The sequence below is a fragment of the Narcine bancroftii genome, chromosome 4 (genome assembly GCF_036971445.1).
Source record: "Narcine bancroftii isolate sNarBan1 chromosome 4, sNarBan1.hap1, whole genome shotgun sequence".
Taxonomy (NCBI): Eukaryota; Metazoa; Chordata; class Chondrichthyes; order Torpediniformes; family Narcinidae; genus Narcine; species Narcine bancroftii.
In genome coordinates this window covers 314,114,057-314,141,324 of record NC_091472.1, presented here as the reverse complement: position 1 = coordinate 314,141,324, position 27,268 = coordinate 314,114,057, and the positions used below count along the sequence as shown (strand labels likewise).

Below are 27,268 nucleotides of genomic sequence, written 5' to 3'. Positions count from 1 at the left end.
CGGGTCACAGAGAGATGAATCTGGACACAAGTGTTGCAATCGCACATAACTAATTAACACGCAGGAAATAAACAGGGGAGAACGTTAAACAGTACACGATCACTATTTCACTGAAGCGGCAATATAGACATTCACCTTGGACTTTGGTTGGACTCTGATTACAGTAAACCTATTATCCTTGACACTTCCAGCGACCTCCACAGTCACGACCTGGCATGAAGTGATGGACCACGAGGTAGGGAGAAAGAAAGTGCTGTGCATTGATGTTATGTGCAGTGCTAATCTGTGCTTCTAGCCAATACTAACCCTAGATGACTTAAATTAGCCAATGGCAAGGTGTGCACTAATGGGTGGCCGGAGTCCCATCTTGATTGACAGGTGATGTGACTTCTCAATAAGTTTCAGATGGGGAGGACACAATCCACAAACATTCCAAACAGGCAGAGAGGCCACATTTCCTCCACAAAGGTTGGACAGCCAGCACCTTTTTCCCTGGGGAAAGAGTAGCAAACACCAGAGGATGTCTGTTCAAGGTCAAGGGAGGAAAGTTTAGGGGAGACATCAGAGGGATGTTTAATACACAGAGAGCAGAGGGTGCCTCGAATGCCTTGCCAAGGATGGCGGCGGAGGCTGGTACAAAAGGGACATTTTAAAGACTCTTAGACAGGCGCGTGGATTTAAGAAAAATAGAGGGTTATGGGTGTGAAGGAGAGAAGGGTTAGATTGTTGTGGAGTAGGTTTACATAGGTCAGCACAGCATCATGGGCTGAAGGGCCTGTACTGGGCTGCAATGTTCTGTGTTCTAAAAAATAGTTCAGAAATATTCTCAGTTAATTGATGCAGTTACTAACTCCAAAAAACCAGCAATAACTCCAAAGGACTCAAACTTTCGTCAAACTGATAGGCTTTTATTCGCAATGGAATGGAAGCAGTTCCATGCTGGTCGACTGAACTGGGGAGGGGGCCTGTGGAACAGTCACCTTTATTCAGGAGTCTATGGGTCAGTCGGCAAGAGACGTGTCCAGGCAGCCAAACAGACATACAGTGGTTTACCACATTCACCCCTTGTTTTAGAAAGAGTCCAGCGGGGTGAAATGAAATAAGTGCTGTTACAAAACCAGGTGGTCTGGACCTCCACTGTGACCGCCATAGTGCTGGCTGTGGCTGTGGCACAGCTGTTGGGTCCGGGGTGCCTGTATGTAGTTGTCGGCGTCGGTTTGGTGGATTAGTGGTGACGAGTCTGGCATGCCATCCATTGGGGCTGGGGTAACATCCCATGGCCTTGGTGCATCATGGGAAATGTTAGGTGAAGGGGGTGCGGGGTGATCGGTAATGGTCTCCGGGACCCCTGAGGGCACCAGGTCCCTAACAGAGACTATCTTCGTGCCCATCAGGCTACGCTACATAGGCACATTTGGGGTTGGCGTGGGGGAGGTGGACCCTTTCAACCGGAGGGTCCATCTTATGGCCCCTCAGTGCTTCTGTAGTAGGAATGGCCCTCGGGACGTCAGCCAGGCCAGCAGCGTGGTCCCTGTTGTGGACTTCCTAGGGAAGGAAAACAATCTTTCATGTGGAGAGGCATTGGTGACCGTACATAGGAGAGATCTGATGGAGTGGAGCGCCTCTGGGAGGGTGCCTTGGCAGCAGGAGACTAAAAGGCCTCTGGACCTCAGGGCTAGGAAGATGGTCTTCCAGACAATCGTGTTCTCCCTTTCCACCTGCCCATTCCCTCGGGGGTAATAGCTGGGGATCCTGCTCGTAGTGATGAGTTCGTCACTCATAAAGGAGGGTCCCCGGTCACTCTGGATATAGTGGGGGAACCCAAACAGGGTGAAGAGATTGTGTAGGCTCTTGATGACTGTGGCAGCTGTCATGTCCGGGCAGGGGATGGCGAACATGAAACATGAGTGCTCATCAGTGATGCGGAGGATTTACACATGGCGGTCAGAGGAGGGGAGGGGTCCTTTGAAATCGATGCTCAGGCATCTCCTCAATCAGTAGCTGCTGCACCGCCCCCCCCCCCCCGTCCTAATAAAGGCCCTGTCCCCGGCACTGTACCACCTACATTTGGTGGCAACATGTTTACAGTTGGGGATGAGGTTAACGAACAGTGGTGGAGGAGTGATCTTGAGAGTTGAGAGTCCACAGGTTATGGGCCATCTTCTGTTGCTTGGCTGGGAAAGGTGGGGGAAGAGGCCAAGGGGTTTTGCTGGTGGACCGCAGTGGATGGTTTAAAAACTGCTGATTACAGACAGTGAGGAGGGGCATCATACTCCATCGTCACACTCTTAAGGTGAATGTCCAGTCCCAGTAGCACGGCAGCGCAGAGCTGTGACATCACCAGGCATCGTAGTCTGTGCCCCGCACAGTCAGAGTCACTACGCAGTAGCCGCGAACATCAGGCGTATGGGACTTAGAGGCCAAAGAGACTTTGTGGCTTACTGGCCTTACCATGAGAGAGTAAAGCTGCACTGTGTTGGGGTGGATAAAACTCTCTGTGTTCCCACTGTGGAACAGGCAGCTTGTCAAATGGTCATTTACTTGGATGCCCATCATCGATCTGGTGAGTTGGTGAGGGCTGCCTTGATCCAGCGTGGTGGAGGTCAGTGTTGGATCGCTGTCGGTAGAATCGGTGGAGCGTTTGTGGCAGCACCTGGGGCAAACATGAGGCGGCCGCGTTTTCAGCCAAGCAGGCTTCTGTATTCTGGGAGGGCCACCTCTAGCGTGCCTACCAGTTTGACTGCCCTCCGTGAGTTGACCTCACTTTGCTCCAGCCATCTTTGCTTGATGTAGTTGGACCTGCTGCCTGTGACATACGTGTCTCTGATCAGGCCCTTCATGTTCTCCGTGGCCGTCACAGCCTTGAAGCTGCAGGCCCTTCTGAGAGTTTGCGGGGCCCGGAAGTACTTAACGCTTAATTCTCTGGGTCACTGTTTTCAGGTGGCCAGGAGGTATCTCGCGTGGACCTTGTTTGCCTTCCTCAGGTATTGGCCTTTCAGGATGTCCATCACCTCCGGATACGAGGTGGCGTCCCTGATCATCGAGTAAACCAGGGGCCCAACCCGGGAGTATAGACCTGCAGCTTGTTGTTCTCCGATCAGATGATGGCGGATGATGCCTGCAGGAACGTTTTGAAGCAACGCAGCCGAAGTTGGTGGAGGTTTCAGGTGACCGAGGGTCGATTTCCAACTTCTCTAGTTTCAGGTTCTGCTCCACGGTCAAAATTTATTGCTTATAAAATTGACGCACTATCAATAACTCCAAAAGACTGGAAATTATCTAAAACTTACTGGCATTTATTCGCAATAGAATGGAGGCTTGTCCCTGCTGGTCGACTGACCTGAACTGGGGAGGGGGCTGGGGGACAGTCACCTTTGTTCAGGAGTCAGTGGAAGGGGCCACGGGGGACGTGTCCAGACCGTTAACCATATATACAGTGGTTTACCACACCCTGGTGCAAGAAAAAAGTGACTTTTCAATAGTGCAGACGGTCCTGATTTCTGCGAGAATAGCTGTGAATATTTATCACCGATTCAGTCTGTATTGATCGTCTCTCTGCTGTACTGAGTTGGCAGAGATCTGACTTGCTGCACCCACACTGTAAGATACACCAACTACTCTGGTAGAAATTAGACATCCATACTACCCCAAGACAAAAAAAAAAGAGGAGATAATCACGGGAAAAGCCCAGATAAAAAAAATTGCCACTTGCTGTTGGTTCAACAGGAAAATAAATGTGATGTTTCCATAGCACAGCCAGATATTTTGATGGTCCCAGAATAGGTTACGGCCATGCAGGCAGATTCAGGAGCTGGACGCTCTAGGATGAGGGGAAGAGCATGGAGTCAAAGGCATGAGGTCATTGGTGGATAAGGGATGGAGGAAGCAGGAAATATCTGCTTGAAGGAGTGGAGTAGAGGCACATTGGATTAATCCGGGCAGGTGGGGTTAGCAGAGGTCAGCAAGGACCCCGTGGGTCGTAGGGCCTTTTTCTGTGCCGTGCGGCTGCGTGAGGGTTGCAGAGTGGGCCGATGTCAGTTGTACCATGAGGTGTGCCTGTGGGGGACAGTCCATCTTGACTGACAAGGGGTTCAAGCTGCTGTCTCTAGGGAACCGGAGGCCGTGGGAACCAGGACACTCGTTGTGGCAGTTTGCTTACATTCCCAGGGGTGGGAGCGCTGCCTCTTCTACCCCTCCACTCCTCTGCATGTTCAGGGTGGGAGGGGGGAAATGTGCTTCGTTCCCACCAACACTTGGGAAGGGACACATCCTGAGGGGTTAGCAGAGGGTCCCAGGGGTACCCCCAGGCCAAGAGCTGCAAATTCCCCCCTAGGGAAGTGTAGGAAAGAACTGACGAGGAAGGCCCATGACTGATGCGCCTCCTTTGTACCCTCCATCATCGCTTTGGGTGTCCAAAGATGGAGGGGTCTGAGGCACCACCAGAACTGCAGGCACGCAAGCAGAGCTAAAACCTTTCGCATTCCATGAATTAGTGGTGCAGGGCTCAACGCAGAAACTTCTATGTGCGTTAGAAACGCTACTCTTCTTTCTTGTACTTCTCTGAATATTTATTACCTACAATTTATTATCTCCTTCCAGATGGTAATTCAATGTACGTTATTGAATTGTTGTGTTTGTGTGGCTGCATCGAGTAAGAATTTCAGCATTCTGTAAATTGTACTTGTGTATATGACAATAAACTTTATAATCCAAGCCACAGAAATGGCAGGCAGGAAATATATGGACCCATGCTGTTCCTTCCCTGGGGGTATGTGATGGGACAGTGTAGAGGGAGCTTCACTCTGTGCCTGACCCTGGGAGTGTGTGATGGGACGGTGCGGAGGGAGCTTCACTTTGTGTCTGACCCTGGGAGTGTGTGATGGGACGGAGCAGAGGGAGCTTCACTCTGTGTCTGACCCCGGGAGTGTGTGATGGGACGGTGCGGAGGGAGCTTCACTCTGTGTCTGACCCTGGGAGTGTGTGATGGGATGGTGTGGAGGGAGCTTCACTCTGTGTCTGACCCTGGGAGTGTGTGATGGGACGGTGCGGAGGGAGCTTCACTTTGTGTCTGACCCTGGGAGTGTGTGATGGGACAGTGCGGAGGGAGATTCCCTCTGTGTTTGACCCCGGGAGTGTGTGATGGGACGGTGCGGAGGGGGCTTCACTCTGTGTCTGACCCTGGGAGTGTGTGATGGGACGGAGCGGAGGGAGCTTCACTCTGTGTCTGACCCCGGGAGTGTGTGATGGGACGGTGCGGAGGGAGCTTCACTCTGTGTCTGACCCTGGGAGTGTGTGATGGGATGGTGTGGAGAGAGCTTCACTCTGTGTCTGACCCTGGGAGTGTGTGATGGGACGGTGCGGAGGGAGCTTCACTTTGTGTCTGACCCTGGGAGTGTGTGATGGGATGGAGCGGAGGGAGCTTCACTCTGTGTCTAAGCTGTGCTATCCCTGCCCTGGGAGTATGTGACAGGGCAGCTGTACTTTGAATCTTAACTCAGCCGACACAGTTCCAAAAATAATACTCATGTACAAAAATGTCTGCCTGATAAGCAAAGAATTATTTAAAAGTTAGAAGTTAGAGGTTACAGTTTCTGTGTTGATATAAACTTTCCTGGATTTGCTGAGTTTCTGGACTGAATGCTCGGCCAGGGTGGGAAGGAGGGGAAGATTCTGTCCTCTCCCCAGGTCCACACATTCTGTTGATCGGAACTTCAACTCACGGCGGTTCCTCTTTATAGATTCCCGTCGCCTGCGGTCAAAGGCCAGCTCCCGGCAAACGCTCCCCTGGATCAGTGGCCCGCCTCGGAGGTTCGCCGCTACCTGAAGTTCATCCTGGCAAGCGGTGCTGATGAGGATCCGACCTATCCCCTCAAGGTATGCTACCACCCTGACTTGCTCAGACCAATCCCATCAGCAGGGGGCCAGCGGGAGCTGTGGGGTTGGGTGCGGGGGGCTCTACGGTTCTGGCCACTGCCTCACTAAGCCAGAGTCCCGGGTTTGATCCTGACGTCTGTCGCTGTCCGTGTGGAGCGTGTGCGACCTCTGCTCTCCCAAAGGTGCTCCGGTTTCCTCTAATGCGCCGAGGACTTGCAACTGAGAAAGGCTCAAGGCAGGGAAAAAAGAGGGGGAAGTGAAATCGCCATGAGAGCTGTGGCAAATCTATGGAGCAGATTACTGCTAGTGATGTCAGGGAAGTATGAATTTTGGACATCACGTTTAATTTTAGGACATGGAACATTCTAGCATAGTACAGGCCCTTCAGCCCACTATGTTGTGCTGACCTACAGAGACCTACTCAACAACCTCACCCTTCCCTACCTCACACCCAGAACCCTCTATTTTGCTATGTGTGACTCAGGGTGGAGATGCAGGGAACTCGACTATTGTCCCTTGGTTTTTGGTTACAGATATCCATGTTACAGTTAACATCAGAAAGGCTGGATGTCCACTTGCATCAATGGGGAATAGAGGGCAGATGAGGGATTATTGGCGGTCAGCATGGACAAGATGGGCCGAGGGGCCTGTAACTCTGCTGCCGGTGAGAGGTGTGATAGGTCAGGTGAAAAAGTGAGGATATAAGGTAATGTACAAGGGGAGATCTGCCTTGCCAAAGGAGGAATCAGTGAATGATTCAAATTTAAATTTTACATGCAGACGTGCAGCATGGAAACAGGCCCTTCTGGCCCATGAGCCCATGCCGACCGATCACACCCAATTGGCCTACAACCCTTGTACGTTTTTGAATGGTGGGAGTGTCCGAAGAAAGCCACGCTGACACGGGGAGAGCGTGCAAACCCCTTATAGTCGGTGTGGGATTTGAGCCCGGGTCACTGGCATTGTTACAGGGTTGCACCAACCATGCTGCTCCAAATGAATTGTCATACACATTGTACGAGGTACATGAACACGGAAATTCTTGTTCAAGGCAGCTGAAAAGTTAAAAAAAAACCAAAAAGACAGTTAAATACTTAATTAAATAAAAAAGGGTGGATAAATATAATAGGTAGATGATAAATATTCACAGTAATCCCTGCACAACATAGCAACAGGAATAATGCAGACAATCTTTTAGTGGAGTCAGTGTAACAAGGGGGAGGTTCAAGAGCCTGATGGCTGTTGGAAAGAAACAGTTCTTGAGGAGGAGAAACTGGTCTTCTGGCTTCTGCACTTTCTGCCCTAAGGGAGCAGTGAGAAGAGGTTGTGACCAGGGTGATGGGGGGGTCCTTTATGATGTTTCTGCCTTCATGAGGAGTGGGTGGGAGGTCAGAGCCTGTGATGAACTTTTAGATGGGTCCTTTGTAACCAGGACTACCTCGATGGGGCAAAGAACCTCCTTTGATGTCATTGCGATGGGGTAATGCTACAGGGTTTGATAGATCCCCGCCTCTCCTTTGATTGAGCAGGGAGGAATTGTGGTGGAGCCGAGGAGCGGCTTCGACGGGGTCAGCGACCCGGACTATCCCAGTGACCATGGCCGCCGCCGCCGCCCAATCCATGAGGACTCACGAGACCAGAACCTCAAACACTCAAACAGGATAAAAGACACCAACCATGGGCTTAGCACACTTTCACCTCAGGCAGGTAAGGTCGACGTTGGCAGGTGATATTGGGATTATCCTCTGTAATGTATAATATTTGTAAAAGAATTGGAAGGGCTATGGAATCGCCTCAGGCTGGTGGGTCCTGGTCAGTCCTGGGTTAAGGACAATGAGAGAAGATTTCTCAATGCAAATTTGGGAATGCATAAAATATAGAAAACTAGAGAGCAGTCCAGGCCCTTCGGCCCACAGTGTTATGCCAATCTAATAACCCACTCAATCAACAACCTACAGCAAAACCTCGAATCTACATGCCCTGATTTGATGCAAATTCAGATATAATTGGTCAGGCTCCAGGCAGGAGCAGGGCCGTCGGGCTCCAGGCAGGAGCAGGACCCAGATTGAAATGGAAATGATGTCGGTATGCAAATTAAACCGGGAAATACCGCAAAACCCCGATTTAGTGCGACCCGCTTTATTCGCAAAGAGATTTTATGAACTCCAATGATCGCATTACAATGGGTTTCACTATATTTCTGTGTCCATGTGTAGATAGTTGGAAAATGATGTGAAGATTGTGCTGTGTTCGTAATGCAGGGAAATCCTTGGTGGTCCCTGAGCAGTTTTCTGGTTATGATGGTATAAGGACCATAAGACATAGAAGCAGAGATAGGCCATTGAGCCCATCAAGTCTACCCTGTCATTTATTCATGAGCTAGTCCATTTCCCATGGGTCACGTCTCCAGAATGGAGGACCATCGCCTTCCCAAGATCCTGTTATATGGCGAGCTCTCCACTGGCCACCGTGACAGAGGTGCACCAAAGAAAAGGTACAAGGACTGCCTAAAGAAATCTCTTGGTGCCTGCCACATTGACCACCGCCAGTGGGCTGATAACGCCTCAAACCGTGCATCTTGGCGCCTCACAGTTTGGCGGGCAGCAACCTCCTTTGAAGAAGACCGCAGAGCCCACCTCACGAACAAAAGGCAAAGGAGGAAAAACCCAACACCCAACCCCAACCAACCAATTTTCCCTTGCAACCGCTGCAATCGTGTCTGCCTGTCCCGCATCGGACTTGTCAGCCACAAACGAGCCTGCAGCTGACGTGGACATTTTACCCCCTCCATAAATCTTCGTCCGCGAAGCCAAGCCAAAGAGAGAAGAGTCCATTTCCCCACTCAGCCCCACTGCCCGGCCTTCTCCCTATAACCTTTGATACCCTGGCTAATCAAGAACCTATCAACCTCTGCTTCAAATACACCCAATGACCCGGCCTCCACAAATGATAACGGCAACAAATTCCACAGATTTACCACCATCTAGCTGAAGAAATTCATCTGCTATCACAGCGCCAGCAACCCGGGTTTGAATCCAGTGCAAGGAGTTTGTATGTTCTCTCTCTGTGTCTGCGTGGGTTTTCCCTGGAGCTCCTCTTTCCTCCCTCTGTTCAAGATGTATCAGGGATTGTAGGTCAGTTTGGTGTAATTGTGCAGCATGGACTTGTGGGTCAGAAGGGCCTTGTTATTCTAAAAATAAATTCCCTGTTTTAAGCGGACACCCTTCAAACCTGAATTTGTGCCCCCATGTTCTAGACTCTCCCACCATAGGAAACAACAAGGAGAGGATTGGGACAATTTGTTTTATGAGAAGGATGAAATGGAGATCCTTTAAAGGTTAGATTTTGAGGGTACAAAATCTTTATGTTCCTTTTAGGTTGAAAAGTAGAGAGAGCCAAGGTTTTCAAGGGATATTGGAAACTTGGTTAGGAAAAAGAGGGAGACCTACAATAAATATAAGAACCATGGAAAAAAGTTGTTCAGAGAATATATTGAATGTAAGAAGAATCTTAAGAAGAAATTAGAAAAGTTAAAAGAAGGTACGAGGTAGCAATAGCAATAAGGGTGAAAATAAATCCAAAAGGTTTCCATAAATATGTTAAAAGCAAAAGGAGAGTGAGGGATAAAATTCGTCCCTTAGAGAATCAGAGCGGATAAACTGTGTGTGGAGCCAAATGAGATGGGGGGAGATCTTGAACAATTTCTTTTCTTCGGTATTCGCTAAGGAGAAGGATATTGAATTGTGCAGGGTAAAGGAAGCAAAGAGGGTAATTATGGAAACTAGAGTGATTAAGAAAGAGGAAGTACTGGAGCTTTGGAAGCATATGAAGGTGGATAAGTCTCCTGGTCCCGACGGGATTTTCCCCAGGACCTTGAGAGAAGTTAGTGAGGAAATACCAGAGGCTCTGACAGTGGTTTTCAAATGTCATTAGAGACGGGTTTAGTGCGATTCTGTTGTTCGAGGAGGAAGCCTAGCAATTATAGGCCAGTAAGTTTGACATCTGTGGTAGGTAAGTTAATGGAAAGTGTTTCTTAGAGGTTGTATATAAGTATCTGGAGAGACAGAGTCTGATCAGGAACACTCAACATGGGTTTGCAAAAGGATTTGGACTGTTTAGAAGAGTGGGCTGAAAGATGACAGATGGAGTTTAATGCTGAGAAGTGTGAGGTGCTTCATGTTGGGAAGAATAATCAAAACAGGACATAACATAGTAAATGGGAGGGCTTGGAGGAATGGAGTGGAGCAGAAAGATCTAGAAATAATGGTTCATCATTCCTTGAAGGTAGAACCTCATGTGGATAAGGTGGTGAAGAAGGTCTTTAGTATGCTGGCCTTTATAAATCAAAGCATAGAATACAGGAGTTGGGAGGTGATGTTGAGACTGTTTAAGGCATTAGCGAGGCCAAATTTGTAATACTGTGTGCAATTCTAGTCCCCAAATTATAGGAAGGATATCAACAAGGTAGAGAGAGTGCAGAGAAGATTTACCTGGATTTTCCTGATGTTACCTGGGTTTCAGAATCTAGATTACAAAGAAAGATTGAGCAGATTAGGTCTTTATTCCTTGGAGCGTAGAAGGTTGAGAGGGGATTTGATTGAGGTACTTAAGATTATGAGGGGGTTAGATAGAGTTGAGGTGGATAGGCTTTTTCCCTTGAGAGTACGAGAGATTGAAACAAGAGGTCATGATTTAAGGGACAAAAGTTTAGAAGTAACATGAGAGGGAACTTCTTCACTCAGACAGTGGTGGGTGTGTGGAATGAGCTTCCGGGAGAATTAGTGGCAGCAGGGTCCATTTTGGATGGGAGGGGAATGGAGGGTTATGGGCAGGGTGCAGGTAGGTGGGACTAGAGGAGTGTACTTGGTTCGGTGTGGACTAGAAAGGCCAAGATGGCATGTTTCCATGCTGTAATTGTTATATGGTTACATCTGCTCTGTCCACGTCTTTCAACATTCGTCATGTTTCAGTGAGATCTCCCTGCATTCTCCTAAATTTAAATGAGTACGTGCCAAGAGCTGTCAAACGCTCTTCATATGATAACCATTTCTCTCCTGGAATTATCCTGGTGAACCTCCTCTGAACCCTCTCCAACGTCAGCACATCCTTTCTGAAATGAGGAACCTAAAACTGTTCACAATACTCCAATTGGGATCTTGCCAGTGTCTTATAAAGCCTCAACATCATATCCCTGCTCTTGTGTTCTGTTCCTCTGGAACTGAACGCCAGCATTGCATTCACCTTCTTCACCATCGACTCAACCTGGAGGTTCATCCTGCACAGGGGCTCTGATATCCACCTTGTTAGTGCCTCTCATGACTTTAAAAACCTCCATCAGATCTCTGTTCAGCCTCCAACGCACCAGAGAAATCTGGAGTTCGAGCACTCGGAATCAGATGAAGGTCAAGGGTTAAATCTCCAAGTTGGGAAGGGATGTTCGACTTGTGAGAATGGACACTTGCCTAACCCTGAGGACAGTTTAGCTAGGGGCACCATCATCGAAGCGAGACTCCCTATCGCCCGCCGTTCAGCGCAAGGCCAATCCTCTCCGATCCCACTGAAGATAGCCCCCTGGCCATTGCGGTGCCCCACGGGATCTTGCTATGTGCAGGCCGCCTCGGCCCTGTTCCCTAGATTCCAGCAAAGGAGGACCGGCTGCAATGGTGTGATCTTCAAGCCGAGCTCCCTCTGCCTGAGTCACAGCTGACGTATTTTGAGTATCTCCCACTCATCTCTGAGCTAAAATTAAATGTGCGTGGGCTTGCGCCACTCTCTTCGACACGCTAGTTACACTTCTGTGCAGTACGTCTGTGATTGTTGCCGACTGAGAGAGAGGGTGACAAGATTACTCCCAGTGACTCAGTCATTCAGCCAACAATTTGCACCTGTTTTTAGTTCAAACAGAAGGCATACTTCCCAAATAAACGTCAACAGAAGTTGGAAACTTTGGCTTTTTCTTTATAATTACGGCTTATAACGAAATGTTGTTTAGAAGACATTTTGGGCTGAGTTATGGATAGGGAAGGCTTAGGCCAAAATCAAGCAAATGGGACTAGCCCCAAATCCCAGTTGGCTAGCAGGCTGAAGGGCCTGTCCTGTGCCACACGGCTCAGTCCTTGAGACCACCCTGGGATGTTGGAGGCTGCGTTCAGTTAACTTTGACATAATGGGAGCCAAGCACCTCGATGTTGTTGTCCAGGGACAATTCTGCTTCCTTCAGCGGAGAGGTCAAGATCCAAGATTCCTTTGTAGTATTGTAATAGTACAGAACATGTAATATTACACAGAATTGCCTTCGGCCCCCCATAAGGCAGACAAAGACTTGCCATTATTGTTGCCCAGCGCACCTTACAGAATGAGAGAGGGTCCCTTCAGAGACACGGAGAGTCTGTGGATTCTCCTCCTGCCGCCTCCGTATCCTCACAGACTCTTGTTCGATCCATTGGCTGCCTGAGTCCACATCCGACACGATCAGGAAGCCTTCAGGAGCCCTTCTTGCCCTCAGCCCCCCTCTCGAGTCCCAGCTCCACGACTGCAAGTTGCCATAGCCTGTGCAGGACTCTGAGCCCCTCGCTGGTCCACCGCTGTGGTCACCATCCCTGTAGGGTCGTCTCCTCTGCTTCTCCCTCTCAATGGGGTGGGGGAGCGGGGAGATGCTCTTCCCATTTCCGATATTCCCTGGATTCTCCAACCCCTCGTGGCTGCTGCCAAGCACAAGAGCTGCCATCTTGGCACTGATCTCTGGGTTACAGGATTTTACTTCCACATATCATGGACTTCTTTAGCAGGCCATTATAAAGCCTGTAGGGAGCTGGTGGCATTAAGACCAGGCGATCAAACCCTTCGGAGCAGCGCCGCCATTTTTTTAATGGCTTGAGGCAGAGAGTTCCTAAAGGGGCAAGAGTCAGAGATAAAGCAACCATTTCAATTCACATCCCTCTCCCACACTGACGTGTCTGTCCATGGCCTTGTGCGCTGCCAGACCAAGATCGCCCGTAATTTGGAGGAGCAGCACCTGGGCCCTCTCCATCCAGAAGGCATTAACGCTGACTTCTCTGGTGTCTGCTGGCCCACTCCCTGTTCTCCACCCGTCTGCCTCCTTTCCTCCAGCTCTCCACCCTGCTTCCCTCTCCATTCACAGAGACCTCCCCCCTCCCCCTGCTCTCCCTCCCTTTTCCACCGATTACCTCCTGCCTGTGGGACCGTGCTCCTCCCCCTCCCCCCATCATTTTGTTTGGACGCCTGCCTCCATTTTGTTCACACCTTGATGAAGGTTTGTGTATCTTTGCTACATAAAGTACACCATTTGACCTGTGCCGAGTTTCTCCAGCATCGTGTTTTTACTTCCATCACAGGGCCTGCCGACTTCCGTGCTTTAAACCACAAGAAATTCAGGTCCATGAGAGCAATGGGTGACGTTTCGGGCCTGAGCCTTTCTTCAGGAAGGCTAAAGGCTGCACAACACACAGAGGAGGGCAGGCTAACAAGTGAAAGCCTTCATGGTGGGATGGGGTGGGGGGAGGTTGGGAGCAAAGGAGCTGAGGTGTTCAGGGACGGAGCAGAGGGCTGAGAGAGACGCTGTGTGAATGGGGAAAGGAAGGGAAGGGGGCGGGCGGGGAGCTGGAGGAAGGAAGACGTGGGATTGAAGTGTCTGGCTTTGGAAGTCCTCGCTGTGGCAGCGGGCAGAGCGAAGGTGTGCTCAGTCTGGGAAATAAATCGTTTTGGTTTTCAAAGTCTGTGAAGTATTTCCTGCTGAGCTGAACGCGATGCCGTTATCTGTGTTTGTGAATAATGCCCACTTGTTCCTCTCCCAGCTGCACTGGACGCAGATGGACTACGTCAGAAGAAGGTAAGACCCATTAATTTGAGAGCGAAGCAATCGTCAGTGTCACAGAGTACCTGTCACCCCCCTCCCCAGGAGTTCCTATGGGGGTCAAGGTTTATTTGCATCCTGTCAGGTCTCGACAGGACCTGGTCAGACTAGGTGAGGTCAACTGGGTGCTCCCAATGCAGGGCCCCATCCCATTCACCGCTGAGAGACAGGGGTTCCCGGGTTGGCACTTGCTTCCAAGGAGGCTTTGAGCTCGACCTTGAATCTTTCCTTTCATCCATTGACAACATCCCTGGTGGGGGAGATGGGAATGGAGTGCGTGTCTCAGGAGACAAGTGTGCCTTCCGTGGGCGACATGGTTAGCGCAATGAAGCGACCTGGGTTCCAATCCAGCGCTGTCTGCAAGGAGTTTGTACGTTCTCCACATATCTGTGTGGGTTTCCCTCCGGGTGCTCTGGTTTCCACCCACCTTTCATAAATGCATGGGTTAATTGGGGGATTTGGGTGGCCGGGCTCGTGGGCTGGAAGGGCCTGTTGCCGTGCTGCGCGTCTAAATTAAATTAAAGACAACGTCAGTGGGACATTGTCACTGGATGCTTTGGTCTGGCAAGGGAACACTCCTGGAAATTCAGGTGCCCTTGAGGATACAGAGTTATTCCCATCTCTCCAGTGCTGTGAGCTACCTGGTCTGGGTTGGTGCAGCTCACAGAAGCACAGAGCAGTGTTCGACAGACCATGGGTTTCATGTTGGCTCAATATCAAGCACCTCCTTTTAGCCAGAGTCTGCACAGGTGACTGAAGGCAACGGTGAATTTTATCCTGGTTTATGGGAGGGGCTGTTAGTTCCCAGGGGGCAGAGCCATTGCTGACAAAACCACAAGGTTCTAGGTAAACATGATATTACAGTAAAATGGTAACATACACGGTATACTTTAACTTTTGCCTGACACAAGGTAAACAAAGAGTTGCTGTGAACATTGCCTGTCACCCAAGAGAAATAGAAGCAAATCAGAATTCCTTCGGAGATATTGAGTGTCCGTGGACTCGCCTCCCACACCTCTGCAGCCACACAGACTCCTGTTCGATCCATCGGCCACCCGAGCTCCAGATCCAACACCTCCAACTCGATCAGGAAGCCTTCAGTGCCAAAAGCCCTTTGGGAGCCCTTCTTGCCCTCAGCCCCCTCTTGAATCCCGGGTCCGATACCTGGTTCCCATTAACCAGTGTCTATGCATGAAATTATCTGGCCAAACAGCATCCTCCTGTTAGAACCATAGAACACAACAGCAGAGAATTAGGGGATATGGGGAGAAGGCAGCTAGGTGGAGTTAGGTCATAAATTAGATCAGCCATGATTGTATTGAATGGCGGAGCAGACTCGATGGGCCATTTTTGGCCGACTCCTGTTCCTACTTCCTATGTTCCTATGTTCTTATGAGAAACAGGCCCGTCAACCCATCTAGTTAATGCCGAGCCATCATTCTGCCTCGTCCTACTGACCTGCACCCAGACCATAGCCTTCCACACCCCTCCCATCCATGTACCCATCCAAATTCTTCTTAAATGTTAACAATGTTAACGGACTCAAAGCTCGTTCCACACTCCCACCACTCTCTATGTGAAGTAGTTCCCCCCTCATGTTCCCTTTAAACATCTCCCCTTTCACCCTTAACCCATGTCCTCTTGTTCTTGTCTCGCCCAACCTCAGTGGAAAAATTCTGCTTTATCTATACCCCTCTTAGTTTTGTACCCCTCAGTCAAATCTCCCCTCCTTCTCCAACGCTTCAGGGAATGAAGCCCTTTCTTGTTTTACCTTTCCCCGTCACTCAGTTCCTCAAGTCCCAACAATATCCTTGTATATCTTTTCTCACTCTTTAAGTCTTATGGATATCTTTCCTAGGTCCTGTTTTGGAAAGAATCCCTAGGTTAGCACAACAAGGGCCGAAGGGCCTGTACTGTGCTGCAATGTTCTGTGTCCTATTAAATTGTGATTGGTTCATTGAAACAAGATGCCCCTTGACACCCTGCCACTCATTAGGAAGCCTCTACAACTTGTGGTCAAGGCAATTCAGCTCCACCATTCCCTTGATCTTTCCCATTATTTAGCCAGAATATGTTCCGGGTCATCCTGATTTCTGATGCTACAGGAATTCCTTTCCCAAACTGCCTTGCCCTTCAGCAACCCCCCCCACCAAAGTCCTGTGCTGGCCCCCTGTAACCTGTCCCATTCCCTGCCACCCTGGTGTACTGATGGTCACCCATTAAATTACCGGGCTAGCCATCCAAGTTCAAATCCCACCGGGACCAAACAGCAAGGTTTAAGGGCAGTTAGTTACAGAATCTGGAATTGTTTTTGAATGAAAGTTGGTCTTAGTTTCGGCGCAAAGAAACCAGCAGTGTCCACCAGAAGGGATCCACTGTCCTTGCCTAGCCTGTGGCCCCAGCCCGTTTGGGTGTCCTTAATGTGAATGGACCTCTTGGTTGCCTTGCAGCTTCTCAGGGGCTTCAGGACAGATGCCTGAAATATCTTTACTGAGGTCACCTCCACTGCTTCAATGGGCAGCAAATTCCACAGATTCACCCACCACCCCGCCCCCCTTGGGAAAAGCAGTTCCCCTCATCATCCTAAATCTACTAGCCTGAATCTTGAGGCTATGTCCCCTCATTCTGGTCTCCCCCACCAATGGAAACAACTTACCCACCTCTATCTTATCTATATCTTTCATAATTTATGCTTCTATAAGATCCCCTCTCATTCTTCTAAGTTTCAGCGAGTACAGTCCCAGATGAATCAAAGGCCAACCCCTCATTTCTGGAATCAACCTGGTGAACCTCCTCTGCACCGCCTCCAAAGCCAGTCCATCCTTCCTTGTGTCAGGAGACCAGAACTGCACGCAGTTCTCCAGATGCGACCTTGCCAGGTCCTTGTACAGTGGCAGCAGAACCTTCCTGCTCCTAAATCCAACATCTCCGGCAACCAAGGCCAACGTCCCATTTGCCTTCTTGATCACCTGCCAACCAACCTTTTGGGATTCATGCACAAACATTCCCAAGTCCTTCTTCTACAATCACTCACCATTTAAATAATATTCTGATCTTCCATTTTTCTTTCCAAACTGGATAACCTCACATTAACCAACATTGTACTCCATCTGCCATACCCTTGCCCACTCACTTAACCTATCCATATCCCTCTGCAGACTCTCCGTATCCTCTGTACAATTTGCTTTTACACTCAATTTAGTGTCGTCAGCAAACTTACATAGGCTACGCTCTCTTCTCTCTTCCAGATTGTCAATGTATTCCGTGAACAGTTGCGGGCCCAAGCCTTGTGAGCACTACTGCTCGCCAACCAGAAGGACACCCCTGCAACCCAACTCTCTGTTTTCTCTGGGTTAACCAATCCTCTATCCATGATAATGTATCCCCATTCTCCCCCCACTCTCCCAGCTCAGATGGCACAGGGTACACTGCCTCTTAGCACCGGCCACCTGAGATGCACCCTAATCTCTTCCTCTGTCTGCGTGTGGAGTTTGCCCACTCTCCCCACGACCCCAGATCTCCCACTGCTGCACGCCAAAAAATCCTGTGGGTGGATGGGCTCATTTGATCCTTGAGTGGGAGGGAAGGGTTTGAATCTCAGGAGGGGGGAACGTGGGGGAGAATGATGTGGGATCCACTTTGGGTCAGTGTTGATAAATTTGTGGTGGTCAGCATGGCCCAGATGGGCTAAAGGGCCTGTTTCTGTGCTGTATTTAACTCCATGTACTGTTACCCCTGCTCTATGTGGCATCCTCCAATGGGAGCAGCCTCCCACGCATCTCTCTATCGCAGGGAAATTATTTTTTAATTTAGACATACAGCATGGCTACAGGCCCTTCTGGCCCATGAGCTTGCACAGCTCAAATACACCCATTTCACCATCTAACCCTGTACATCTTTGGAATGTGGGAGGGATCCTGAGCATCGGAGGAAACCCATGGAGACACGGGGAGAACAGACTCCTCCAGACAGCGCTGGATTTGGACCCGGGTCACTGGCGCTGTAACAGCATTGCACTGACCGTGAGATATTACAGAGCAGCGTATGGATCCTCTAGAGAATTTGGGAATGAGTGGGATTTGAAGAGAAACCTGCCTTCTGAGGGACACAGAGGGTCGGAGAGCTGGTGCGAGGTAAATTTCCCTGTCTCGTCCAAGGTGTCTGTACCAGATGGCAGCAGGTCGCGCCGGAAAGAGATGGACCCGCAGATTCCGGTCGCCATGTCTCCTGGCCAACCAGGCGTCTGGGGCCTGGAGCAGAGGAATGGAGAAGAGGCGGGGACTTCCATCACTGCAGGTCCCAGACGGAGCAAGGAAACCAGCAGTCAGATAAGGCAAGCACCGGCCGTGGCACTTGCGGAGCCCCAGGAGGAGGCGGCCTTGACCCGCCAGCAGCTGCCAAAGGTCGGCGGGGGTCTCCAGCCAGAATGGGCTCCCACCGTCATCTCGCCCGGCAAGGAACAGTATGCCTACATCGTCACCAACCAGAAGTGAGCCTCGGTTCCACCGCCGGGGATTCGATTTAATGACATCCCATGTAGGGGGAGTTTGGGAGGAATGGGATTGGAATGTAAAGGGGCTCCTTTCTATTCAGTGGAGAGGGAGGGAGAAACCTGGAGCTGTCTACAAATAGTGGTAGATGCCAGAATAATTAGGGCTTTATCCTTTGGAGCATAGGAGGACGACGTATCATATATACTAGTGTAATTGTCGGGTTTTGGGGACCAATTTTTCGGGTCAAATTTGGGGATGTTGAGTTTTACATGGATACTACTTTTGACGGCAGTCCCTGCGTCGTTGGGAGCTCAGATGGACAGGACTAGGTGGTAAGTCCACGTTCAAGGAGACGGGAGCTCAGATGGGCCAGCGATTGGGGTTCAGATCCATGGTTCGGTGGGCGGGCAGCCGGGACGAGGCTCTACAGTCAGGACGTTGGGAGCTGGGGTGGGTGGGCAGCCGGGGCGAGGCTCTACAGTCGGGTCTTGGGCGCTTGGGTGGGCGGGCAGCCAGGGCCAAAAATAGGGAAGGGGAGGGGTCGACTTTTACGCAGGATATATGGAAAACATGCAATTTGGGGGGATTGACTATTACACGAGTATATATGGTTTATAATTTTATGAGGGGCATAGATAGAGGCTCTGGCCACTGAGGGTAGGTGAGATACAAACCAGAGGACATGGGTTAAGGTGAAAAGATTAGAGGTAACTTCTTCACACAGAAGGTGGTGGTTGTATGGAATGGGCTGACGGAGGTGGTGGTCGAAGCAGGTGCTGTTAAAGATCATTTAGACAGATACAAGACATTAGAGAGGACTCGGAGGAGGTTCATAAGGAGGATTCTGGGAGAAGCGTTTGATGACTTTTGGCTGTCCATGTTGGAATTTAGGAACATCTCATTCAAACATTTCAAATGTCGAAAGGCGTGGACAGAGTAGATGTAGAAAGGTTGTTTCCCACAGTGGGACAGTCTAGGACAAGAAGGCACAACTTCAGGATTGAATGCCATTGTTTACGAAAGGGAAGAGGAAAATAGCTGGGAACTTTTGACCAGTGAGTCTCACGTCAGTTTATGGCCAAAGTATTGGAGAGGATTCTTTATTTACGAACATTTCAAGAAGCCTAGTCTTCTCAGAGAGCCAGCTTGGCTTTGTGAGGGGAAAGTTGTGCTCCCAAGCATAAAGGAAATTGATGAAGGAAGGGTGGTACATGTGGTCTATATAGATTTTAATAAGGTGTTTGATAAGGTCCCCCATGGTAGACTCAATCAGGAGGCATGGGATCCAAGGAACCTTGGCTGTGTGGATTCGGATTTGGCTTCTCTGGAGGTCAATGACTAGTGGAGTTCCACAGGGATCTGTTCTGGGACCCCTGCTCCTTGAGGTTTTTATAAATGACCTGGATGAAGAAGTAGAGGGTCAGTAAGTTTGCAGATGACACGAAGGTTGGAGGAGTCGTGGATCATGTAAAACACTTTTCTTTCCACTCACATCCCACTTTAAGTATTCCTATGCCATCCGTGCTCTGTGATTAGTAAGGGATTGCTTAAGGTGGGATGTGGGTGGGAAGGGAAGGTTGAGAATCACTGCTCTAGACCCAATTGTAACAGAAATATTTTCCTTGAGAAAAATTGTCACTGGCCCATTTCCTTTGGAGTTCTGAAACTGTGCACATAATGAGTCAATGAGGGACGATTGAAACAGTGGTTTTCAAACATTTTCTTTCCACCCACATACCACTTGTAGCAATCCCTTACTAATCACAGAGCACCGATTGCAGAGGGATTACTTCAAGTGATAAGTGAGTGGAAAGAAAAAGATTGAGAACCACTGGTATAGAAGATTGTCATTGGTTACAACAGGATACAGATAGGATGCAGAGTTGGGCAGAGGAGAGGCAGATGAAGTTCAATCCGAATAAGTGTGAAATGATGCAATTTTGAAGGTCGTACTTGAAGATGGAGTACGTGGTTAATGGCAGGATTGTTAACTGCGTGGAGGAACAGAGGGATCCAGGTCCATAGATCCCTCGAGGTTTACACTCTGATTGGGTGGTATAGTATAGAAAGAGTATGGTGTGCTGGCCGTCATTAGTCAGGGAATTGAGTTCAAAAAAACCATACAGTGATGTTGCAGCTCTCTAAATCTCTGCTTAGACCACACTTGGAGCATTGTGTTCAGTTCTGGTTACCTCATTACAGGAAGGATGTGGAAGCTATGGTCAGGGTGCAAAGGAGATTCACCAGGATGTTGCCTGGATTGGGAAACAAGTCACATTAGGGCAGGATAGACAAAAGTGGGGCTTTTTTCTTTGCAACAACAAAGGATGGAAGTGACTTAATAGGGATCTACAAGATTATGAGAGGTGGACGACCAGCACCTTTATCCCGGAGTGACAGTAGCAAAAACCAGAGGATGTCTGTTTAAGGTGAGGGGAGGAAAGTTTAGAAAAGATGTCAGAGAAAGGTTTTTTTTACCCAAGAATGCATTGCCGGTGGGGGGCGGGGGGTGGTGGAGGCTGGTACAATAGGGGCATTGAAAGGCGTCTCATCTCCCCACCCTCTCTCCAAGCAGACCGCTCACCCTGTCTGACGGGATCAAGTTGCTGGAATCCTTGGCTCTGAGGCTGCACCTTGCGACTGTGAATTTCATCAACATCAGGCAAGTGCCAGAACCTTGCCGCAGCTCAGACCCACCCTCCCCTCCCCCACCTCCGAAACCTCCAAACCCCATCCCTTCGAGATCTCCATCCGCATTTCAGCTGCCCTTGAGGCAGAAGTGCTCATGTTTCTGACGGATCTGATTAACTCCGTGTCTGATGGTGGTCCTCTCCCACCACCCCTCCCTCAGGGGCTACTCTGGGGTTGAGATCAAAGGGGATACAAAAAATGTTACTTCTAAATTCAAACCTGTGTACAACTGTTTTTGTCCTATCTCCCCACCCACGTCCCACCCTATTGACCCCTCTCCTGTCTTTCTTTCTTTGGCTTGGCTTCGCGGACGAAGATTTATGGAGGGGGTAAAAGTCCACGTCAGCTGCAGGCTCGATTGTGGCTGACAAGTCCGATGCGGGACAGGCAGACTGTAACGGCACTGATTTTACCACAGCCTACAAACAAATGAAGAATACACTCACTCGTTTCTTTCAGCCACCATGAAGTTGACTTTATTATTCACTAGACCAGTAGTTCTCATCCTTTCTTTTTCCACTCACATCCCACCTTAAGTAATCCCTATACCATCGGTGCTCTGTGATTAGTAAAGGATGCTTAAGGTGGGATGTGGGTGGGGAGGGAAGGTTGAGAATCACTGCTCTAGTCCCAATTGTTACTGAAATATTTGGCTTGAGAAAAATTGTCATTGGCCCATGGAAAGAAGCTGTTCCTCAGCCTGGTGGCGCTGGCTCTGATCCTCCCCGGACAGGAGCAGCTGAAAGATCCTGCGTGCAAAGCGGAAGGAGTCCTCATAGATTTTCCGCGCCCTCTTCAGACAATGATCCCGGTCAATCACGTTGATGGCATAGGTAGCATGGACCTTTTACCCGGGGCGACAGTACCAGAGGAAATCTGTATAAGGCGAGGGGAGAAAAGTTTAGGGGAGACGTCAGGGGTAAGTTTTTTTTTACACAGAGAGGAGTGGACACCTAGAATGCATTGCCGGGGGAGGTGGTGGAGGCTGATACAATAGGGGCAATTAAGAGACTCTTCGACAGGCTCATGAATGCAGGAGAAAGGTGGTAGGGGGTCTTCCATGATTTTGCGCACCCTCTTCAGACAACGATCAAAGAAAGTCTGTGGAAGCTGGCGATTGTAGTTTACACAAAAATGCTGGAGAAACTCAGCAGGTCATACAGCGTTCTTTAGGTAGCAAAGATAAAGGCATGTAGCCAACATTTCAGCCTGTGCCATTCACCAAGATATGAGGTAGGGAAGATGTAGATGGCTGAGTAGGTTTATATGGGCTAACACAACATCATGGGCCAAAGGGCCTGTACTGTCTAGTAACGCTCTGTATTTTTAAAATCCTCCGCCCACTTTTAATGCATGTCTGCTAGTGTGTGACATTTTGACCCTGGGGATAAAATTCATACTGTCTACTTTATGGATGCTTCTTCTAATTTTATGTACTTCTATCTCAGCCCCTGATGCTGCATAAAAAATAGCCCAAGGTTGTCCGACTGCTCCCCATTGTTCTGTCTCCCTGAAGGTACCTGGTGTCTGTGCGAAACCCTACATATTCACAGGAGGGATGGGCAAACCAACACCAGTCTCTTTTCCCAGACTGGCGAGTTGAGGCCCATTGTTCCCAGCCAGCTAGCTTGGCCAGTCAATCCCAAAGTGGTGGTGTGTGGGGTAGGAGCGGTTGTGGATGATGGGATGAGCGGCCTTCTCCTTTGTCATGAGACTGAGATTTTTGCCCTTTTCCTCTCCAGTGTCATTGGGCCGGCACTCACATTCAGATTGAGGCACAATGACAACAACCTGACGGTGGACGAAGTGGCGGAGGAAGCCGGTGAGTGGAGGCGCTCGACCCATGCCTGCCGGGGCTGGGAGGGGCACTGGGTGTCGGGGGTGGGGAGTGGCTCATCTGGGGTTGAGTCACCGTGCTTGCTTCAAGGAGGAAGTGAAGTTGGAAACACGTTCCAGCCAAGTTTGCAGATAACACTAAGATTGGAGGTGTTGTGGACAGTGAGGAAGGTTTTCAAAGCTTGCAGAGGGATCTGGACCAGCTGGAAAAATGGGCTGTAAAATGGCCGATGGAATTTAATGCAGACAAGTGTGAGGGACAAACCAAGAAAGAACATGCATAGTAACTGAAGAGTGCGGTAGAACAGAGGGATCTGGAAGTACAGATACATAATTCCCTGAAAGTGGTGTCACAGGTGGATAGGGTTGTAAAGAGAGCTTTTGGCATCTTGGCCTTCATAAATCAAAGTATTGAGTTCAGGAGTTGGGATGTTATGGTAAAGTTGTACAAGACATTGGTGAGGCCAAATTTGGAGTATTGTGTGCAGTTTTGGTCACCGAACTACAGGAAAGGTATCAATAAGATAGAAAGAGGGCAGAGAGGATTTACTAGGATTTTGCCCAGATCTTAGGAACTGAGTTACAGGGAAAGGTTAAACAGGTTAGCACTTTATTCCCTGGAGAATGAGGGGAGATTTGATCGCTGTTTACGAAATGATGAGGGGGATAGATCGAGTATATGTAGGTAAGGTTTTTCCACTGAAGGGAGGTGAGATACAAACCAGAGGACATGGGTTAAGGGTGAAAGGGGAAAGGTTTAGGGGAACATTTTCATACAGAGAGTGGTGGGGGTGTGGAATAAGCTGCCAGCTGAGGTGGTGAATGTGGCTCAATTTTAACATTTAAGAAAAATTTGGACAGGTACCTGGAAGGGAGGGGTATGGTGGAATAAGGACTGGGTGCAGGTCAGTGGGATAGGGCAGAAAAATAGTTTGGAACAGACCGGAAGGGCTGAAGGGCCAGAGTCTCTGCTGTAATGTTCTATGGCAGTTGACACATTGGGCCAGAGCCCTTCTTCAGGGATACCGAACATCAGACGGACGGCTGAACGAGAAGGTTGTGGAGAATGGGGAAGAGTGCAGGCTAGCAGGTGGTAAGAGACAGGCAGTGATGAAGGAGCACGGCAGCGATGAGGGAGAGGGGCAGCGATGAGGGTGTGGGGCAGCAATGGGGAGAGAGGCAGCGATGAGGGTGTGGGGCAGCGATGAGGGAGAGGGGCAGTGATGAGGGTGTGGGGCAGTGATGGGGAGAGGGGCAGCGATGAGGGTGTGGGGCAGCGATGGGGGAGAGGGGCAACGATGAGGGTGTGGGGCAGGGATGGGGGAGAGGGACAGCGATGAGAGAGTGCGGCAGCGATGAGGGAGTGGGCAGTGATGAGGGTGTGGGGCAGTGATGAGGGAGCGGGGCAGCGATGAGGGAGAGGGGCAACGATGAGGTTGTGGGCAGTGATGAGGGTGTGGGGCAGCGATGAGGGAGCGGGGCAGCAATGAGGGAGCGGGGCAGCGATGAGGGAGCGGGGCAGCGATGAGGGAGAGGGGCAACGATGAGGTTGTGGGGCAGCGATAGGGAGAGGGGCAGCGATGAGGGAGCAGGGCAGCATTGAGGGAGCGGAGCAACGATGAGGGAGCAGGGCACCGATGAGGGAGAGGGGCAACGATGAGGTTGTGGGCAGTGATGAGGGTGTGGGGCAGCAATGAGGGAGCGGGGCAGCAATGAGGGAGCGGGGCAACGATGAGGTTGTGGGGCAGCGATAGGGAGAGGGGCAGCGATGAGGGAGCAGGGCAGCAATGAGGGAGCGGAGCAGCGATGAGGGAGCGGGGCAGCGATGAGGGAGCAGGGCACCAATGAGGGAGCGGAGCAGTGATGAGGGAGAGGGACAACGATGAGGTTGTGGGCAGTGATGAGGGTGTGGGGCAGCGATGAGGGAGCGGGGCAGCGATGAGGGAGCGGGGCAGCGATGAGGGAGCGGGGCAGCGATGAGGGAGAGGGGCAGCGATGAGGGAGAGGGGCAACGATGAGGTTGTGGGCAGTGATGAGGGTGTGGGGCAGCGATGAGGGAGCGGGGCAGCGATGAGGGAGCGGGGCAGCGATGAGGGAGAGGGGCAACGATGAGGTTGTGGGGCAGCGATAGGGAGAGGGGCAGCGATGAGGGAGCATGGCAGCATTGAGGGAGCAGGGCACCAATGAGGGAGCGGAGCAGTGATGAGGGAGCAGGGCAGCGATGAGGGAGCGGAGCAGTGATGAGGGAGCGGGGCAGCGATGAGGGAGAGGGGCAGTGATGAGGGTGTGGGGCAGCGATAGGGGAGAGGGGCAGCGATGAGGGAGCGGGGCAGCGATGAGGGAGAGGGGCAACAATGAGGTTGTGGGCAGTGATGAGGGTGTGGGGCAGCAATGAGGGTGCGGGGCAGCGATGAGGGTGCGGGGCAGCGATGAGGGAGCGGGGCAACGATGAGGTTGTGGGGCAGCGATAGGGAGAGGGGCAGCGATGAGGGAGCAGGGCAGCAATGAGGGAGCGGAGCAGCGATGAGGGAGCGGAGCAGCGATGAGGGAGCGGGGCAGCGATGAGGGAGCAGGGCACCAATGAGGGAGCGGAGCAGTGATGAGGGAGCAGGGCAGCGATGAGGGAGCGGAGCAGTGATGAGGGAGCGGGGCAGCGATGAGGGAGAGGGGCAGTGATGAGGGTGTGGGGCAGCGATAGGGGAGAGGGGCAGCGATGAGGGAGCTCGGCAGCGATGAGGGAGCAGGGCAGCGATGAGGGAATGGAGCAGCGATGAAGGAGCGGGGCAGTGATGAGGGAGCAGGGCAGCGATGAGGGAGCGGAGCAGTAATGAGGGAGCGGAGCAGCGATGAGGGAGAGGGTCAGCGATGAGGGCGTTGGGCAGCGATGGGGGAGAGGAGCAGCGATGAGGGAGCAGGGCAGCGATGAGGGAGCGGGGCAGCGATGAGGAAGCCGGGCAGCGATAAGGGAGCAGGGCACCAATGAGGGAGCGGGGCAGTGATGAGGGAGCGGGGAGGCGATGAGGGAGCAGGGCAGCGATGAGGGAGCGGGGCAGCGATGAGGTTGTGGGGCAGCGATGTGGGAGCACGGCAGCGATGAGGGAGCGGGGCAGCGATGAGGGAGAGGGGCAACGATGAGGTTGTGGGCAGTGATAAGGGTGTGGGGCAGCAATGAGGGAGCGGGGCAGCGATGAGGGAGAGGGGCAACGATGAGGTTGTGGGGCAGCGATGGGGATGGGCAGCGATGAGGGAGCGTGGCAGCGATGAGGGAGCGGGGCAGCGATGAGGGAGCGGAGCAGTGATGAGGGAGCGGGGCAGCGATAAGGGAGAGGGGCAGCGATGAGGGTGTGGGGCAGCGATAGGGGAGAGGGGCAACGATGAGGTTGTGGGGCAGCGATGGGGGAGGGGCAGCGATGAGGGAGCGCGGCAGTGATGAGGGAGCAGGGCAGCGATGAGGGAGAGGAGCATCGATGAGGGTGTGTGGCAGCGATAGGGGAGAGGGGCAACGATGAGGTTGTGGGGCAGCAATGGGGGAGAGGGGCAGCGATGAGGGAGCTCGGCAGCGATGAGGGAGCAGGGCAGCTATGAGGGAACGGAGCAGCGATGAGGGAGCAAGGCAGTGATGAGGGAGCAGGGCAGCGATGAGGGAGCGGAGCAGTGATGAGGGAGCGGGGCAGCGATGAGGGAGAGGGGCAGCGATGAGGGCATTGGGCAGCGATAGGGGAGAGGGGCAACGATGAGGTTGTGGGGCAGCGATGAGGGAGCGCGGCAGCGATGAGGGAGCAGTGCAGCGATGAGGGAGCGGAGCAGCGATGAGGGAGCGGGGCAGCGATGAGGGAGCCGGGCAGCGATGAGGGAGAGGGGCAGCGATGAGAGAGTGGGGAAGCGATGAGGTTGTGGGGCAACAATGAGGGAGTGAGGCAGCGATGAGGTTGTGGGGCAGCGATGAGGGAGCGCGGCGGCAATGAGGGAGTTGGGCGGCGATGAGGGAGCGGGGCGGCGATGAGGGAGCGGGGCGGCGATGAGGGAGCAGGGCGGCGATGAGGGAGTGGGGCGGCGATGAGGGAGCGGGGCAGCGATGAGGCAGTGCTGAGGGAACTGAGGGAATGCAGCAGTGCTGAGATAGTGAGGGCTGCAGTGTTACAAGGCTGGAAGACGCTGCTCGGTCCACATATACTTGGTGACAGTAATCATGGCCAAACAGTTCCTCCATGTTGCACAGTTCCTATTCAGGCCATGGGCTCATTCTCATACTGTTGTCAGAGGGATCTTGCTGTGCGCTAGGTAGCTGCCAGTCTCTGAAGCATTCCCCACTCCTCTGAAATCACTGCAACACCTTCGCGACTCCCATGGCCGGGACCGGCTGCTACAAAATTGCCACAGACCCCCCACACACATGTGAGGGAAAGTAGGGAGGCCAGTTGTCTGTCTGCACCACTCTCAGGCAGTTTTGCTTTCTAATGCGCCTCTCAACCTACTGTGGGCGAGTCTCTCTGTCTCATTT

General features: G+C 51.4%; 1 protein-coding gene across 4 annotated transcripts in view; it reads left to right on the top strand.

The window, feature by feature from the left end:
- The window catches only part of ptprna (protein tyrosine phosphatase receptor type Na), a 200,868-nt gene that overhangs the window by 57,335 nt on the left and 116,265 nt on the right, over positions 1 to 27,268 (top strand). For 3 of the 4 annotated variants that reach the window (XR_011356867.1, XM_069935962.1, XM_069935965.1), the window contains exons 5-10: positions 5,739 to 5,874; positions 7,404 to 7,581; positions 13,689 to 13,723; positions 17,905 to 18,236; positions 20,813 to 20,902; positions 22,674 to 22,753. Coding sequence is in view for 3 of the 4 variants with exons in the window: in XM_069935962.1 (XP_069792063.1) it covers positions 5,739 to 5,874; positions 7,404 to 7,581; positions 13,689 to 13,723; positions 17,905 to 18,236; positions 20,813 to 20,902; positions 22,674 to 22,753 (851 nt within the window). In the remaining variant the exon portion in view is untranslated. The remainder of the gene's footprint in view (positions 1 to 5,738; positions 5,875 to 7,403; positions 7,582 to 13,688; positions 13,724 to 17,904; positions 18,237 to 20,812; positions 20,903 to 22,673; positions 22,754 to 27,268) is intronic. The other variant, XM_069935964.1, reaches the window with a different exon arrangement.